Source organism: Ochotona curzoniae, unplaced genomic scaffold (assembly GCF_017591425.1).
Source record: "Ochotona curzoniae isolate NIBS_2020 unplaced genomic scaffold, NIBS_Ocur_1.0 contig_908, whole genome shotgun sequence".
NCBI lineage: Eukaryota > Metazoa > Chordata > Mammalia > Lagomorpha > Ochotonidae > Ochotona > Ochotona curzoniae.
The window spans coordinates 37234488-37252586 of record NW_024466607.1 but is presented as its reverse complement, the minus strand read 5'-3'; the positions used below and the strand labels follow the sequence as shown (position 1 = coordinate 37252586).

General features: G+C 45.2%; 1 protein-coding gene across 1 annotated transcript in view; it reads left to right on the top strand.

Moving 5' to 3' along the window:
• CEP192 (centrosomal protein 192) overlaps window positions 1–18099 on the top strand; it is a 101273-nt gene that overhangs the window by 48899 nt on the left and 34275 nt on the right. Inside the window, exons 21-31 of the mRNA XM_040994861.1 lie at window positions 1382–1527; window positions 2790–3020; window positions 7731–7856; window positions 8057–8200; window positions 8330–8393; window positions 8829–8968; window positions 9066–9158; window positions 9715–9833; window positions 10675–10851; window positions 15966–16056; window positions 16666–16842. Coding sequence (XP_040850795.1) covers window positions 1382–1527; window positions 2790–3020; window positions 7731–7856; window positions 8057–8200; window positions 8330–8393; window positions 8829–8968; window positions 9066–9158; window positions 9715–9833; window positions 10675–10851; window positions 15966–16056; window positions 16666–16842 — 1508 coding nt within the window. The remainder of the gene's footprint in view (window positions 1–1381; window positions 1528–2789; window positions 3021–7730; window positions 7857–8056; window positions 8201–8329; window positions 8394–8828; window positions 8969–9065; window positions 9159–9714; window positions 9834–10674; window positions 10852–15965; window positions 16057–16665; window positions 16843–18099) is intronic.

The window sequence follows — 18099 nt, the reverse complement described above, 5'->3', positions numbered from 1 at the left end:
TTTTTAAGATTGATTTATTTTTACTGGAAAGACAGATTTATAGAGAGGAAGAGAGACAGAAACAAAGATCTTCCATCCACTGGTTTTTACTCCCCAAGCGGCCACAACGGCCAGAGCTGACCCAATCTGAAGCCAGGAGCTTTTTCTGGGTCTCCCACTTGGGTACACAGTGCCAAGGCTTTGGGCCGTCGTCTACTACTTTTCCAGGCCACAAGCAGGGAGCTGGATTGAAAGTGGAGTAGCCAGGATGTGAACTGGCACCCATATGGGATCCTGGTGGCACATGCAAGGTGAAGACTTTAGCCACTAGGCTACCACACTGGGCCCCGTTTGCCATTCAAAAGAAAAAAAATTAAAAAAGATTCCCTATAGTTAGCTTAATAAACCCTTAAAACTTAAGCAGGTTAAAAGCTCTCTATGTTTTTGTTTATTTTGTGTGTGTGTGTGTGTGTGTGTTTGTGTCTTTTGTTTCTTTTCTTGGCTTTTCATTACTGTTTCAGTTAGGAAATGGCCATGTTAGAGTTGGTTCCCAGGATGCACAAGTCACTTTGTGCCTTTGCAGGAGGCATGGCTCTGGTGGTGACCGAGTGCTCACCAGCGTCCCCCCGTGGGGCGTACTGCTGCAGGCTTCTGTTGCACAGAGCTGGATGCTCCGCTTTTCCTGCGCTGTTTGCCCCCCGCCGGACTGCTGTCCTGATCAGCTGTCCCCAGCGGCCGTAGTGCAAAGACCAGTGATGGTAGCACCCACATACACCTCAGGAAAATCTCAAGCCTCTGCAGCTTCTTTCGACCTCTGTTACTTGTTTTTTTGCGTGTGAGAGAATAAAAGAGGTTACTGATCATAACATCAAATTATTGGCTAGTCGCTGATTCTAAGTTCAGTCCAGTTTTTTTCTTCCTGGACTAGGTGGATTACGAAAGAGTTCGTACGCGTCCACGGAAGCTGGTACCACATCAAGGACTCCTACACATCTGGGCCCCTTGCGTTGTAGATCTTGGTTTAAGGATTTATTGATTTTTACTGGAAAAGCAGATTTACAGAGAGAAGGCTAGATGGAGAGAAGCATCTTCCGTGTGCTGCTCCGCTCCCCAAATGGCCAAAACGGCTGGAGTTGAGCTGATTGGAAGCCAGGAGCCGGGGACTTCTTTTGGATCTCCCATCCTGACACCAGGATCCCAAAGCTCTGGGCCGTCCTCTGTTGCCTTCCCAGGTCACAGGCAGGGAGCTGGCTGGGAAGTGGGGCTGCCGGGACACAAACCAGCACCCACTGGAATCATGGCATTTGAAGGAGGAGGAGGAGTCAGTTGAACGACCGACCCAAGCCACTGAGTTTGAACCAACGTTTTGGCTTGAACTTCCTTTTGACTTGTTCCTTCCCAGGTGTCAAAGTGCCCGAGGAGCTCAAGTTCCCGCATGCGTGCTGTGTCGGGATCGCCTCCCAAACCCACCTTAGCATCCTGAACCCCACCGACCGCTGGCTGCAAGTCAACATTGGGGTTCTCAGTGTTAGTGTTAATGGTGAAAAGGTAAGTGTTTTCTCTCGGTCGACGTCATGGTTGCTTGTGATGCAATGCTGGGTTTCTCCTTTCCCTGCCACTTCCTCCACGCAGCTTTCCCCATGCCCTTCTGTTGTAGCATGTACAGTGTAAAGTGCAATCTGGGTGGTTGTACTTCATCAGTTATTCACATGTTGTTGTTTGTGAGACTGTGCATTTGTTGGCAGGGTTTTCAGCGATCGCAATGAGAGCGTGTTCATTGTTCTTAAAACTAACAGTGCACTTACGTCAGTTTGTTACATGCGATGAAATGCGAATTTCTGGAGTTTATCAGAAATAAAGCAGCAAGTTACTTGTGAGATCATTCGCTCTTCATTCAGTCCGGACAGTGTCCTTTAGGCTAATTTGTCTAGTTTTTCCCTTCGATGATCTTTTGAAATATCTGAAGATGCCCCCGGTGTTAACGTGGGTTCTTACAGCAAGGACCCTCAGCACAGCTGCCGTAACTCTGCGCTCTGAGCCTCCTGTCGTGGTTGCAGCGACCATTTGAACGGCAGGGTGCAGAGAGCCTAGAAGTGGTCGGCATGTTTGGTTTTGAAATGTTCTGGCTTTGTCGCTGCCCTGGGGACGCAGCACTCGTGCGGGGGCTTGCCTCCTCCCCCTCCTCCCCTGTAGCAGCATTGATGTACCCTGCCTCCTCCAGTGCTTAGCTTTTCTCTTCATTCGAGTGCCCAGGTTGGCGGCAAAGCAGGTGATCGGAAGGCAGAGTTGAGGGTGGAAGGTGAGATTTGAGGCTATTTCAGGGTCGACTAGAAGTACGAGTGAAGATGTCGGTGTTGTGTGCGCGGAGGGACGGGATGGGAGAGGTCCCCCTGTGGAGGAAGTGGGGCGAGATGTGACGGAGGCCACAGCAGTGCTTGCAGCCTGTGGAGCTCCCTGGACATAAGCCTGACACCTCTGCCCTCCTCACCTCCTCCAGCACAATGTATTCCACAAACACACATCCTGGACAGATTGTGGGGCTATCAAATAGTGTGACTCAGAAAAATTGAGCTTTAGGCAAAAGTGTTTTAAAAAGACAGGAAGGATACAGTCCATGCACTGAGAGCCGTTCAGCTCATGAAACATCTGCGCATAAGGAGCTCTCTGATTGGAGATCTCTCATGACGTAATCAGTGTGTGGGTGTGACATGTCCGAAGTGACTGGGAAAAGAAGTCCTAGATGAGGTGGTTCTGTTTAGTTTTCCTCATGAAGCCCTTTCTTAACGAATCATGCGATTCTTTTTTTAAAGGTGGATCTTGCAACCTACCCGTGTTTGGTTTTCAAGAATAAAGTCATCATAAGGCCTCATACTACAGAAGAGATAAGAGTGCTTTTTATCCCTTCCTGTCCCGGGGTTTTCAGATGTTTGTTCAGTGTTGCTTCTTGGCCGTTCTCGGCAGACCCCGAGACCATGGTGCAGGCAGAAGCCTTGGCCCGTAGAGTCGTTCTCACTGCTCTCGCCGAGGACCCCGTCATCGAGGTAACTGTGTGTAAAGAAATCTTTGTCATAATGGGGGTTTGAATGGAGGTTGTTTAACCTCAAACGTTAACAGTTGGAAAAGATGGGCTTGGGAGCACACGTGTTGGATTCATTCAATGATTACTATCTTCCCATAGTAAAATTTAAAATGATTTCTGTTGTTGCATGGTGACACAGATGTACTTGAAAAGATGTTTGTAATGCAGAATAAAACAGTGAATCCTATCTTCCAGCCCATTTTCATTGTGTACTTACGCACTCATGTGGGAAGGTATCAGTGATGCATATTCTCCCTTGTCCGTACCTGGAGATTAGGTGCTACCTGGAAATACTTCCTTCCGTAGTAACCCATGTTGTGAAAGCCAGTAAGTTTATTGTATTGCCCAATGGAATCCTTGAATCATGTTGGAATCACGGAGGGCCTTGAACTGCACCCCAACCCCAGAGTTCCACTAAATTGAGGTTGGAAGTGGCTGTGTGTATTAGTGATTTTTCAATCTTCTCAGGTGATTGCAGATTGTAGCCTCGTTAACAGCATCATAGGCAGACAGTTAGACGTCTGTCTGATTTGAGTAAAGGGTCTCCAGGAACCTATAGTACATACGTATTTGACAGTGTGGACCTTTGCTTGGGCTGCATATGTCTAAGCTGACTCCAGTTTACATTCTCAGAAGACGTGCTTATACTTGCTGTTTTTATATTTTGTTTGTTTCCTTGAATTATGCCTTTGATGCAAAAGAACATTTTAATTTGCAAGCTTGGATTCCTAGTGATATTGAACTTTTTTTTGTTTTTATCAGGTGTTCCGTGCACTGGCTGTTCAGATTTTGTGCCATTTTTTTTCCTTCTATTTTGCGTGTCTATCAGGTTTTTTTTTTTTTTAAGATTTATTTATTTATTTATTTATTGGAAAATCAGATATACAGAGAGGAGGAGAGACAGAGAGGAAGAGCTTCCGTCCGATGATTCACTCCCCAAGTGAGCGCAATGGCCGATGCTATGCCAATCCGAAGCCAGGATCCAGGAACTTCTTCCGGGTATCCCACACAGGTGCAGGGTCCCAAGGCTTTGGCCCGTCCTCGACTGCTTTCCGAGGCCACAGTCAGGGAGCTGGATGGGAGGTGGAGCTGCCGGGATTAGAACTGGCGCCCATATGGGATCCCGGGGCGTGTTCAAGGCTGCTAAGCCATGCCGCCACCGGGCCCATCTATCAGTTTTTGTAGATATTCCTTTCAATTGTACACTGTAATTCCTTACTACTTTTTCTCCTTTAGAGTTATTTTCTCCTGTTTTGGATTGTTTCGATCTCAGTGTTGTTTTTGTTGGGTTGAAATTCTCTTTTTATTGTTGTAAATAGTTATTTTTATGTGAAAGGCAGGTTGCAGAGAGAAGGAGGGAGACACTAACTTCCATGCCCAGTTTACCCGCCATGCGGCCACCATGGCCAGAGACGGACCGATCTGAAGGCGGAAGCTAGGAACTTCTTCCTTGTCTTTCCCATGGATACCTAAAACTTTCAGCCGTCCTCTGCTGCTTTCCCATGTTATAAATGGGCAGCTGGATTGAAAATGGAGCAGCCGGAATGCAACCTTGTCCCTGTATGAGACGCTGATGCTGAAGGCAGAGGCTTAGCCCCTTATGGCATTGTCCTGTCCCCTGGGCTGAAATGTTCAGTGTTGCATAGATCAGATCTGTATCTCAAATAAAATACTGGGTTGGGTTTTGCACCTCCAAAAATCAATACCTCTTCCTTCAGGATGATGCGTTGGCCTGTAATTCCTGCAGGGGATATTGGTTTGTCTGTTCTGAAAAACTTGACTGAGTAGTTTAAAAAGAAAGAAAATGTATGTGTGTGTGGCATTTTTGTTTTGTTTGAAAATTTATTTGCAGTCAGAGATATTATGATTGTCACCCTCCAGTCCACTTTCCAAATGACCACAGTGACTACAATGGCCATGGCTGGGCCAGGCCAAAGCCAGGAGATTGCTCCAGGTTTCCCATGGGTCTGGCAGGGGCTCAAGCATTTCTCTGCTTTTTCAAGCTGTCGGCATGGAGCTGGGTCAGAACCCAAACCAGTGCCTCGGTAACATTCTGGTGTGGCACATGGCAGCCTTCCCAGCTATGCCACAATGTCAGTCCCAGAATAAGTTTCTTAAAGATACATTTATTCAAAAGGCAAAGTTGCAGAGGGAGAGAGTTGGTCACTGGAGACTTTAAACTACATTTACCCACACGGGTGCAGGGTCCCAAAGCTTTGGGCCGTCCTCGACTGCTTTCCCGGGCCACAAGCAGGGAGCTGAATGGGAAGTGGAGCTGCCGAGATTAGAACCGGTGCCCATATGGGATCCCGGCGCGTTCAAGGCGAGGACCTTAGCTGCTAGGCCATGCCACTGGGCCCCAAGGCTTTATTTTGTTTTATGGTGTCTGATATTTTTATCTGCCCATGGTCTTTCAGCTACTGAGAGAAGTGGCTGAAATTGTGAAGCTCTCCCATTGGGAGATTTGCAGCAGCTGTATTGCTCTGTTTGCTTAGGCTCTTAGCTGTTCTGTCTTTTGAGTGAAATGTTCCCTTTTAAGTAAAAATTCTCTTTATCCCCTTTGTATTAAAATCCCTTGCGTCTGGTATTTAATTTTCTGATGTATCTATTTCCGTCTCTATTTTTTCAGCTTTCAGTGTCTATTTTCCTCACAATGTCTCTGACAAACTCAGCCAGAAACGTTTCGTTTGTTTCCCCTCTTCTCTCTTGATGTCTCTTGCATGCATTAAATCTGGAAGTTCCGTATTTCCATTCCCACTTTTTCACATCACTCATCCAGATCTAAAGTTAGGAATTCTGTACACTAAGCTATGATCATTTTTTAAAAATTACTTATTTCCATAATCTCTTGGAAAGTGAGGGAGAAGGTGCTTTTCCCTGCTTGTTCACTTTCCAGATGCGTGCAACATCTGGGACTGGCTAAGGGCTTAGAACTCCATTGCTTTTCACGTGAGTGGCGGGGTGCGAGCACTGGAGCCATCGTGCTACCTTCCAGAATGCCTTAGCTGGGAGCTGGATTGGGAACAGAGCAGCCAGGACTCAGATCAACACTCCAGTAAGTAGTCAGGAAGTGTCAGGAAGCAGTCGTGTTAACATGCTGTGCCCGCAGTGCCTGCTCTAGCATGAGCATTCCAATGCTTTTCCTTCCGTATTACCTTTGGCTAAAATTTTATTTCCAAGTATTTTTTTTTTCTTACTACTGCTTCACGCTTCATGAATCTTCCTTGCTTTCTCTGGTAGGGACTTTATTCTCCTACATGTATTTAAAATGAACTGTTAGGGCTTGGCATCATGGCTCAGTCGCTAAACCCTTGCCTTGTACACTCTGGGATCCCATATGGGTGCCAGTTCATGTCCCAGCTGCTCCACTTCCCATCCAGCTCCCTGCTTGTGGCCTGGGAAAGCAGTCGAGGACGGCCCCAAAGCCTTGGGACCCTGTGCTCGCCTGAGAGACCCAGAAGAAGCTCTCCTGGCTCCTGGCTTCAGGTCATCTCAGCTCTGATCTTTCCAGCCACTTGGGAAATGAACTAGCGGATAAAAGATCTTTTTCTCGGGCCCTGCGCAATGGCACAGTGGTTAAGGTCCTCGCCTTGCACGCCCGGGATCCTGCAGCCCCACTTCCCATCCAGCTCCCTGCTTGTGGCCTTGGAAATCAGTCGAGGACGGCCCAAAGCCTTGGGACCCTGCACCCACGTGGGAGACCCGGAAGAGGCTCCTGGCTTTGGCTCAGCTCCAGCTGTTGCGGCCGCCTGGGGAATGAGTCATCGGACGGAAGATCTTCCTCTCTGTCTCTCCTCTCTGTATATCTGCCTTTCCAATAAAAAAATAAATCTTTAAAAAAAAAAGAGATTTTTCTCAGTCTCTCCTTCTCTGTAAATCTGCCTTTCCAGTAAAAATAAACAAATCTTAAAAAGATTGGATCAACAGAATGGCACATGTGTACAGGGTCTGGTTTGGCCGCCTTGCAGAGAAGCACTGAAGTGTTTTCCAGGCTCCTGGGAGTCTCAGCCCTGGGTTCCTACGCCTGGAGCGGTCAAGGCTCACCTCCGTGAAAGGTCTCCTGTTGTCTGCATGGAGTGTGAGCAGAGCTTTCTCAATGCCCTTTTCGTTTTCAGATGGGGCACTTTGGGGTTCAGGTTCCATCCCGCTTCCCTGTGCACAGCGTGCTGGAGGCTTAGTCCTCCAGTGCAGAAAGGTGTGATGCTTGACCTGCTTGGAGACAAGGCCTAAGTCGGCTCCCCTTGCCATTCTGCCTTTGATTTCCCTGTATTTTATATTTGACCCAGGCAAAAAAAAAAGGAAGAAAAAAGAGAAAGGAAGAAAAGAAAGGTTTTTTTTGTGTTAAATCTTATCAGAAGAGATTTGAACTCATTCTTTTAGCCTGTAAGCATTCTCAATATTTCTGAAGGCAATTCTAGTAACAGTTGAAGGGAGATTTGTATCTTTTGTAAACTTGTTAGTTCATTCTGAGATCTACTAATCTTTACAAAGTAGTGGTAGTGTATTTGGATATAGAGTACCTCACCAGAAGAGTTTAATGTTGTTTTGGAGAAGATTAACAAGTGTAAAGCAATCCTGTTGTGGTTTAAGGAGTCAGTAATGTGAATAAAAGCTGTGATATTTATTAATATGTTAGTTTTCATAAATCCAACCCACTCCTCCCTCCGATTAGGTAGAAACAGAAAAGAAAGATGTTCTTGATTTTGGCGACCTGACTTACGGAGGCTGGAAAGTTCTCCCACTGAAATTGATCAATCGGACGCACGCCATGGTGCCCATCAGACTGATGATTAATGCCGTAAGTACTAACACGCACTTAGACATCTTGGGCTGTGATGAACTGGCATTGTAGAGATTGCTACTACCGTCCTTGGTCCATTTTCCTTATGATAGAGAATTAGCTCGTGATTCTGTTCATCGTGATTGACAAGGTTCTGCTCATAGCTCGTACATTATGCTGTCTGCTTTACTGAAAGGGATGCTTCTGTTTCTGGACAGGACGCGATAGCCTGGCGCTGCTTCATGTTTTCCAAGGAGCCCAGCCACGCTGCTGTGAAGGCCGCTGCTCGGGCCGACGTGGTTAGCCAGCTGGCAGCCCCTTCTGTTGTCAGTCACCTGATTCCTGCCAGTTACGACGGACAGGTAGGTGGAACAGCGCGAGAACTCGCTGCAGTGTTAGAGAGTAGATGAAGTTTCTGTACTGGTTTTCTTTTGTTAAGGTTTCAGTAAGTAGTCATTTACCAAAGAAAAATATTTCTTTCTATTTTATAGGAGCCAGAATTTTTGGTCGTTTGGGTTCTTTTCCATAGTCCAAAGAAGATAATCTCTTCTTCAGGTATCTTTTTTACATTGTGTGGGGATGGTTTTATTCAGCTAAATCTTATCTTCTGATAAGATTTAACACACACATTGCAGACGGGTGGGGGGGGGCGCGCTTACTCTGTCAATCAGTGTGCGTTTAGATGGTTTGTCAGGTATTTTGTATTTAGAAAATGACGCAGACCCCACACTGGTTTGATGTGGGCAACTAGACCAATATCTTTGGAAATATAACCAAGAATATTAATAATGTTATCACATCTACCACTTGGATGTTTCCTTTTTTTTTTGTCTTCTACTTGCATTCATTTCTATTCCTCTTTTACTTCTTTTAAAAATTGTCTTGCCTACATTTTCTTGTGACTCCCTTTAGAGATGTGTGTTAAAATGCTAGTGGCACTTAGACTGAAATAACACTTTGGTCTCTGAACTGCAACATGAACTTTTGTAGAGATTCTAGACTCGGCAGAAGAATTCTTGGCAAGAGTTGATATAGAAGTTGACAGCCCGAATCCTACCCCGGTTCTTAGAAGTGTTGGTCTCCGAGCAAGAGCAGGAGTAGCTAGGATACATGCGCCGAGGGATTTGCAGGTACCCTCCCACTTCTCTTTGTCATTATCATCCTGTACTCAGGTGCATTTCACTTGGTGCCTTTATCCTTAAGTACCTGTATTCCCTCATCCTCTAGACCATCCACTTCCTGGCCAATATGAATTCCTCAACAAAGCAATACTTACCTCTGAAAAATGCTGGGAATATTGAAGTTTATCTAGGTATCAAGGTAAGAATTCCTGTCAGGGTGCTTTGAGGGGGTCTCCCGTCAGCAGGCTGTTGATGTCTCTCCTCTTTGGGGGGTTTCTCTGTTGCCTGCCTTGCCGGAGGCTGTCAGTGCTTTAAGCACTGTTGGAAGAACACGCTACAGCACTTTAATTCTAAGATCTAATGTTGTGAATGTAAGCATCAAATTTTGCATTAGTTTCTAAGAAGTGTGTATGTCATCCTCTGGCTAGGTGGAGTTGGAGAGGGGTGCTGTATGTATGGAGAGGATTTCAGGAGGTGTCAGGATTAGGAATGGGATGGGATGGGATGGGTGGGGTGGGGTGGGGAGGGGCGGGGTGGGGCAGGGCGGGATGGGATGGGATGGGATGGGGCGGGGCGGGGCAGGGCGGGGCGGGACTGGAGGATGACAGAACAGCCTTTGCAAGAGAGTAAGAGTTCTCATGGTGATGGACAGGAGGAGGTGGCAAATGCTGTGTCGTGGTAAATGACAGAGCAAAGTGGAGGGAAAGCCGCGTTGTTTAGTCACCAGTTAGTGATATTTATGTGTTAATATTTAGGTCTCTGAACCAGGAAGTCACTTTTCAGTGGATCCAGAGCATTTATTCCTTAAACCTGGAGAAGAGCGTGAAGTTAAAATTTCATTTACTCCAGAGGACCCCAAAACCTGTGAGGAGAGGTAATATGCAAATGTTTATAGTGAGAATTTTAACTGCGAAGCACTCACTTAGATGAACTTGAAGTCTCGATGATAAAGGTGGCGTGTTTTGCTGCACCTTGTAATGATAGCAGTAACGTCGACTTAATTTCTGCCATTTGGCCTCAGATTTCCTTTCTGGTCTTTGAAAGACTAGAAAGAATGTTTTAAGTCAGCTAAAAAGAAATGGAGGAGTGACTTTTTTCCAGTAAGTTCTGACAAGAGTGAATTACAAAACATCAATTTTGATTTTCCTCCCAGGAAAATTGAGTTGACCTCGCCAGTTAATTTGCCGTTCTCCAGGCTTGTGTCTTTTGGCACCTAGAAAAGAAGTATTAACTTATACAGTGGTCAGAGCGCCAGTGCTATTGGCATTTGAACTGGCTTGTATAAACCTAGCTCAAAGTGTGCTGCAATCGAGGACTTCCGCAGCTCTGCCCGAAGCCTGGGCTGCACAGTACCCCAATGTGCTTGGTCTGCCGCTCATTCTCTGTGGAAGAAGCCAGGAATCTGGCTGTACTCCTGCAGATCATGTGTCTGGAATCCTTGCCCTCGGCTTGCCCGGGCTAACTCATTGAGGCAGACCTTCCTCAGGTCTCCCCAGTTCCTCCAAAGTCCTGTTCCTGTAGCACTGTGAACGCCTCCTGTCCTTCCATGATGCCATGATCGCTTCTTGCCTTGTCTTTCTCGGGAACCTGGTCTGGAGGGGTGGGACAGTCACTGGATCCTCAGTGTCTCGGACAAAGGAAGCATGGAGGAAGTAGTCATCAAAGGAGCTGAAGATAGGACAGTTCCACTGAGTATTTTTGTTTTCTTTTGTTAGCTTCTTGACAATATTTGTGCAACCGCTTGGACCTCAGTATGAAGTAGTGTTAAAAGGTGAAGTCATTTCTGCAGAAAGGAAACCTGTGTCATCTGGATCTTGCTTCTCTGATGTTCCATCCATTTTGTCCAACAAGCAATTCCTGACTTGGGGAGGTGTCCCCCTTGGTAGAACACAGTAAGTATGCCTGCGCGGCTTAGAGCACTGGTATTTTGATAACATAATGGTTATTTCCTATTGTTAATTATGATCAAGTTATTGATATTGGGATTGATATAAAGAAATGATTAGATTTGCTTAATCTCCCATTTTTGAATTTCAATTAAAAATTTGCCTTTTTAACAATGCATCCCAAATAAATTGGCTTCTGTTTTCCTAAGCTCTTTGGTGAATTCTCTACTGACTATGAAATTAAGAGCATATATATTCTTGCTCTTTCTGTAAAATCACTATGGAAAAATCAGAAAGAAAAAAAAAGGCAAAAATCTTGTTCCTTTTTATTTGAAAAGCAGAGTCAGGGCTAAAGAGAGAGACTTAACAGAACGAGATCTTGGGTATGTTAGTTCACTTCCCAAAAGGCTCAGTAGCTAGGGCTGGGGCAGGTGGAAGGCAGGAGCCAGGAACTCTGTCAGCATCTCTCACGTGCGTGGGAGGGGCCCAGATCTGCCACTTTCCAAGGGACATTAGCAGGAAGCTGAACTGGAAGCAGAGTTGGGAGAACTCGATTACCACGAATGGTAACTTTTCCTGCTGTGACGTAGCATGTACCCCGCGCACCTGCCCCAATCTTGTTCTTTTTTGACACGTAGTTGGTCCTATATTCTCTGGCCCTTTAAGTCAGAGGTCCAAAGGAGATGAATCGGAGTCCTTGGCAGTCATGTGCGGATTCTGACAGGACTGTCCTCACTGATGGTCGAGGTAACCGTTCAAGCCATCACACACGAAATTAACATGTAGTAAATGTTCTTCACAGAATTACATTAAATTGTACACAAGAGCACTATGATGCTTTTGGGTTTAACAGTGTCTCCTTCTTCTGGCTGCAAACTGAAGCTGGGGGCCTAGAACTCATCCCGGATCTACATGTGGGTGTCGGACCCCTGCTGCCTCACAGGGCCTGCGTGAACAGGAAGAAAGCCAGAGCTCTGCCTCATCCCCCTGGCGTGGGGTTAAACTAAGGGCTCACCCACTCATCAGTGCATTATTTTATCTTTTTTTTTTTAAAAGATTTATTTTTATTGGACGGTCAGAGAAGAGGAGAGACAGAGGAAGATCTTCCATCCTATGATTCACTTCCCAAGCAGCCAGTGATAGCTGGAGTTGAACTGATCTAAAGCCAGGAACCCAAAACCTCTTTTGGGTCTCCCACGCGGGTGCAGGGTCCCAGGGCTTTTTGGCTGTCCTCGACTGCTTTCCTAGGCCACAAGCAGGAAGCTGGATGAGAAGCACATATGGGATCCCGGTACATGTGAGGCATGGACTTTAGCCGCTAAGCTACTGCACCAGGCCTGGATTATTTTATCTTGTTCCTTCCTGAATTAGGGGGCTTCACTTCTTCATTTTAAATGGACTTGACTCATGGAATTATACATATTTATAGAGTATATACTTCAGTGGATGTATTCAGTGTGTGAAGATCAGATCTGAGTGACTGGCATATTCATTGCCTGAAACGTGTATCGTTTCTTTGAGTTAGGAATATATGACAGTCTTCACTACTATTTTTATGAAATCTTCAATTAATTGTTGTCAACCGTAGTTATTCTGCTGTGTTCTGGAACCTTAGAGGTTACTCCTTCTGTGTTACTGCACCGCTGCACCCATTGTCCGCCCTGATCTTCCCCCTTCTCCATGCCTTTCCCAGGCTCTGGTAGCCAGTGTTCTGTTCTTTTGTGAGACAGCTTTTAATATATAAAGGTAGTTCAAAAAGTTAATTTTGTTCTATAGGTAAGTTTATTTTGGAGCAAGATTTTGTTTTTGGTTTCTGAATGGTTTTTCTTCATACAAAACATTAGCCCTGAACATTTTGAAGACCCTTCATAAGTGAGACTATGCTTTATTTGTCTTTGTCTGGTTTACTTCACTTATCATAATCGCCTCCGGTTCCTTCTGTGTTGTTGGAAATGGCTTCCATTACTTTTTATGGTTAGTGTTATTCTGCATCTGTGTGCATGGTCTCTGCTCAGACATCAGAGCACATCCAGGATGATTCCGCGTCTTAAATATTATGGAGAGACCCTTCAGTAAACACGGAGTGCAGGTGTCTCTTCAACAGGGCAGTTTCATTTCCTTTGGATGGAGACCCAAATTGCTGAGACCCAAATTGCTGAGAGTATGGCTGCTCTAGTTCTAGTTTTTAAAGGACCTTCTTACTGCTTTGTGTTAGCTGTCTAGTTTATATACCTACCACAAGGGTATGAGCGGTCCCCTTTCTCCACATCCCAGACAGCATTTGTATAAAAGCCGTTCTACCTGGGATGAGGTACCATCCCATTGTGGTTTTGGTTTGTACTTTCCTAATGATTTGTGATGGACATTTTTTTTTAATGTATGTACTTTTGGGCATTTCTTTTCTTTCTTTTTTTTTTTTTAAAATTTATTTATTTTTATTGGAAAGACAGATTTACGGACAGAAGGAGAGATAGAGAAGGGTCTTCCATCTGCTAGTTCACTCCTCAAATGGTTGTAATGGCCAGAGCTGAGCTGATCCGGAGTCAGGAGCTTCTTCCGGGTCTCCCACGCGGGTGCAGGGTCCCAAGGCTTTGGGTCGTCCTTGACTGCTTTCCCAGGCCACAAGCAGGGAGCTGGAAGGAAAGTAGAGTAGAGGGGGGTGTGAACTGGCACCCATATGGGATCCTGCATGTGCAAGGCTAGGATTTAGCCACGGAGCCATTGCACCAGGCCCCATTGTGTTTTTTGAAAATTGCCTATTCAGGTCCGTTGCCCAATTTTAATCATTTTTTAAGGAGTGGATTGTTGTTTTTTGCTATTGTACTGTTTGGGTTCCTGACACATTCTGGTTCTAAATCCTTTGCCAGAAAAATAGTTTGCAAATGTTTTGTCCCATTCTCTGTCTTTTGATAATTTCCTTTATTATGCAGAAGATTTTTAGTATTTTGTTGCCAAGGGATCATCTCCAAAACGTATTTGTAGCAGTCAGTGTCTTGAAACTTTTCCTCCTTATTTTCTCCCGTTCGTGTTTGAGTCTGATCCATTGTGAGTTGTTTTTGTTTATGATGACAAAGATAGACCTTGTTGCCTCTTCTGCATATGGATTCCCAATTTTCTCAGCACCGTTTGTTGCAGTCACTGTCCCATATTCACATTATGTTTTTGACACCTTTGTCGAAATAATTTGTTGGAAAACACACGGACTTATTTCTGAGTTCTCTGTTCTGTCCTTTGGTCTGTGTCGTCTGGTGTGATGACAGAGCCAGGCTTTCCAGGCAGGCAAGGAGAGGGCTCAGCAACTGAGGGCACACCGACTGTGTGACTGCTGGGTGCTCTTTGGGCCATGCATACCCTCCTATCCTGCCTTGGTAGAGAAGGTGTGTGATACAAGGGAAGTCTGAAGAGAAAAGTGTGGGCTGTGGAGTACAAAATACGTGATTTGGAGTGGATGGGGCATGTCATTCACTGCATTTTGTCTTATTTACAAGTAACTTTAGTTGGTTGATTACAGCTAGATTTTACAAGTATAAAATGTTTCAGTCATTTTAACTTAAAATTTTTTGGATTTCTGGTTCTGTATTTTTCTGTCCATTTATTGATTATAGTTTCTTATGCATGTGCTTCCATGGCCGTAGGTTAGTGTTTAGTGGTTTTTTTTTTTTTCTTAGTAATTTGTGTGGATTATAGATGTTAACCCTTTGTTAAGATGGATAAGGCATGGATCACAGTGTAAATAACTTACTAACTGCTGGTCTTTGAAGTAAAATAGAGATGCTGGTGTTGTGACGTAGCAGGTTTATTGATATCTCATATGGGTACCAGTTGGAGACTTTCAGTCCAACTTCCTGCTGCTGTTTCTGGGAAAGCAGTAGAAGGTGAGCGAAGTGCTTGGCTCCCTGCACACATGTAAGCGACGGAGACGAAGCTCCGGGTTTCAGCCTGAGCCAGCCTCTGGGGAGTGAACGGCCATTTGGGGCAGGAACCAGCAAATGAAAACCTCTTTCTGACTCTCCCTCTGTCTAATTCTTACTTTCAAATAAATCTTGACACACCTGCTCCCCCCATTAAAAGGTACCTTTTTTGGGGGTTGACATTATGGTGCAGTGCGTTAAGCTGCTGCCTGAAATTCCCATGTTAGAACATGAATTTGTGTCCCAGCTGTTCTGCTTCTGATCAAGCTTCCTGCTCGTACATCTGGGAAGGCTCGAATGCTGAGTTCTTGACACCCATGAAAGGAGACCCAAATGGAGCTCCTGGCTCCTAGCTTCAGCCTAGCCCAGCCTTGGCTGTAGTAGCCTTTCTGAGACTGAAACTTCAGAAAGAAAAATCTGAGTCTCTTTCTTCTTCCTGACATACTCTACCTTCCAAATAAATAAATGTGTGAAGCTTTAAAAAAAAAAAAAAAGAAAGAAATTGCAACACGTTGGAATAAACGAGCCTTTTCAAATTGTTTTCCAGAAAAAAAAAAAAAAGAAAAAGAAAAAAAATTGTTTTCCCATTTACCAAAAGCTTTAGGTCAAGTTGTCTGTTTCAGCTAGGTGTAGTGTTGATAGCTTATTGAACTTCACCTGGATCTTTGGTTTATGCTTTTACGAGACAGGAGACTGAATAAAGTCATTTGAGGAGCTTTAATTGGAAAGGGATTAAACCAAAAAACTTCTCCGGCTAAGGTGAGTCTTGCACTGTATTTTCAGAAACCAGAGTCCTAGGGCTCTGTACAGGCAGCTCTGGCTTCTCAGCTGGCACGGGCAGTCAGTCCATCGCAGGACATGGCGGTCAGTCCATCGCAGGACATGGCGGTCAGTCCATCGCAGGACATGGCGGTCAGTCCATCGCAGGACATGGCGGTCAGTCCATCGCAGGACATGGCGGTCAGTCCATCGCAGGACATGGCGGTCATTCCATCGCAGGACATGGCGGTCAGTCCATCGCAGGACATGGCGGTCAGTCCATCGCAGGACATGGCGGTCAGTCCATCGCAGGACATGGCGGTCAGTCCATCGCAGGACATGGCGGTCAGTCCATCGCGGGACATGGCGGTTGGTTCTGCTTGGCCTGTCTGGATCATTGTAGTCGTGTCCTGGAGGACAGTCACATTCACAGTATGTAATTGTTTTTAGGCTTCAGAAACTAGCTCTAAGAAGTAATTCTACATCTGCAACCCAACACTTTCGACTGCTTATCAGAGGTCAAGATCAAGACTGCTTTCAGGTCTGTAGAGTGTATAGTCTCCTTTTTTTTTCCCTTACATTTTATCATTATTATTATCATTTTATGATACAGTTCCATATTCCCTTATCCCTTCCCCAATCCCTCCCCCCCCCACACACACACCTAGTTCCTCTATATTATTACTAACATATAGTTCTTCATACTCAGTTATATGTCCATCATTGCGGGCATGGACAATGGCAGAGAATCCAGAATCCTATTGTCAAGATATAATAAACAGTTTCATTGTAAGTCCATCTTTGTCTGGAAGCAGAAATGCATACTATACTGCATCCTCACATCTGGATGTTAGTCTCCATTTTACAGCTACTGTATATTCCCTTAAATGAAAAGGGAATATCAACAATAGAAAGAAAAATAGGAATTTACAATGCCATGAAGTTAAATGGCACGTTACTAGATATGACAGTCTCCATTACACAGCTACTATGAGTGTATAGTCTCTTATTCTGGTGTTTTCATCTGGGTCCAGGACACTTAACATATTCAGACCAGTTTGTATTACTTGTTGTTTAAAAAGTTATGTTAACAGCATGTTTTCTTTGGGTTATTGCTTTATTTTATGTATTCTGTGTTTTTAAATTGTAGCTTCAGAATAATTTTGGTTCAGAAGAGCGATTGACCAATAACTGTGAGATCAGAATTCGCCCAAAAGAAGACATTATCGTCTCTGTATTATTTGCACCTACTCGATTATCTTGTATGGTAGCTAAACTAGAAATCAAGCAACTTGGAAATCGATCACAACCAGGCATTAAATTCATGGTAAGATTATTTTATTGCCTTTCTATGTTGATGTATATGCTCTTTGTTGTTGTTTGCTTTAAAAATTTGTTTGAAAATCAGAGTTACACAAAAAGAGGAAAATGGGGGGGGGGAGATGATTTCCATCCACTGGTTTACTCCTCAAATCACTGCGATGGCCAGAGCTGAGCCAGGCAACACCTAGGCAGGTAGAGCTTCTTCCGGTTTCCCAAGTGGTTGCAGGACCAAGCATTTGGGCCGTCTTCCACTGCTTTCCTTGGGCACAGAGAGCTGGCTCAGATGTTGGACCAACCAGGATATGGACCTGCACACATTTGGGATCTTGGTGCCACAAGCAGCAGTTTTGTTTTGTTTTTTTTGAAGATTTATTTTTATTGGAAAGGCGGATATACAGAGAGGAGAGACAGAGAGGAAGATCTTCCGTCTGATGATTCACTCCCCAAGTGAGCACAACGGCCGATGCTATGCCAATCCAAAGCCAGGAGCCTCTTCCGGGTCTCCCACGCAGGTGCAGGGTCCCAAAGCTTTGGGCCGTCCTCGACTGCTTTCCCGGGCCAGAGGCAGGGAGCTGGAAGGGAAGTGGGGCTGCCGGAATAGAACCGGTGCCCATATGGGATCCCGGGCATGCAAGGCGAGGACCTTAACCACTGCGCCACTGCGCCGGGCCCACAAGCAGCAGTTTTAACCATTGCACCACAGTGATGACCTCTACTCTGATTTTAATAAGTCAAAGTATACGATTGTCCAAACTTAAGAAAAGTCGAAGAGTAAATGTTATGTTATATAAAACCAACTATCTTAGGGGCCTGCGCTGCAGGCAGCAGATGAAGCTGTGGGCTTGCAGTGCTGCCGTCCCGTTTCGGCCCCGGTTGGATTCCCGGGTGCTTTGTTTCTAGTCCAGCTCCCTGCTAATGTGCCTGGAAGAGCAGTGTGGGATGGCCCAAGTTCCTGAGCCCCTGTGTCCGTGAGGGAGCCCTGGAGAAAAAAGCTTCTGGTTCCTGCTTTGGCCTCGCCCAGTCTCAGCCATAGCAGCCGTTCGGGGAGTGACCCAAATCTTGGATGGAAGATCTCTCTCTCTCTCTCTCTCTCTCTCTCTCTCTCTTTTTCTCTCCTTCTCATTCTGTAACTCTTTGAAATAAATGAATTTTTTTTTTCCAAAAATCAACTAGGTTTGTTTATTTGTTTACTCATTTGAAAGAGAGTTAGAGAAAGAAATAAGGGAAAGACTGATCTCGCTGAGGCAGCTCTGTTGGTTCA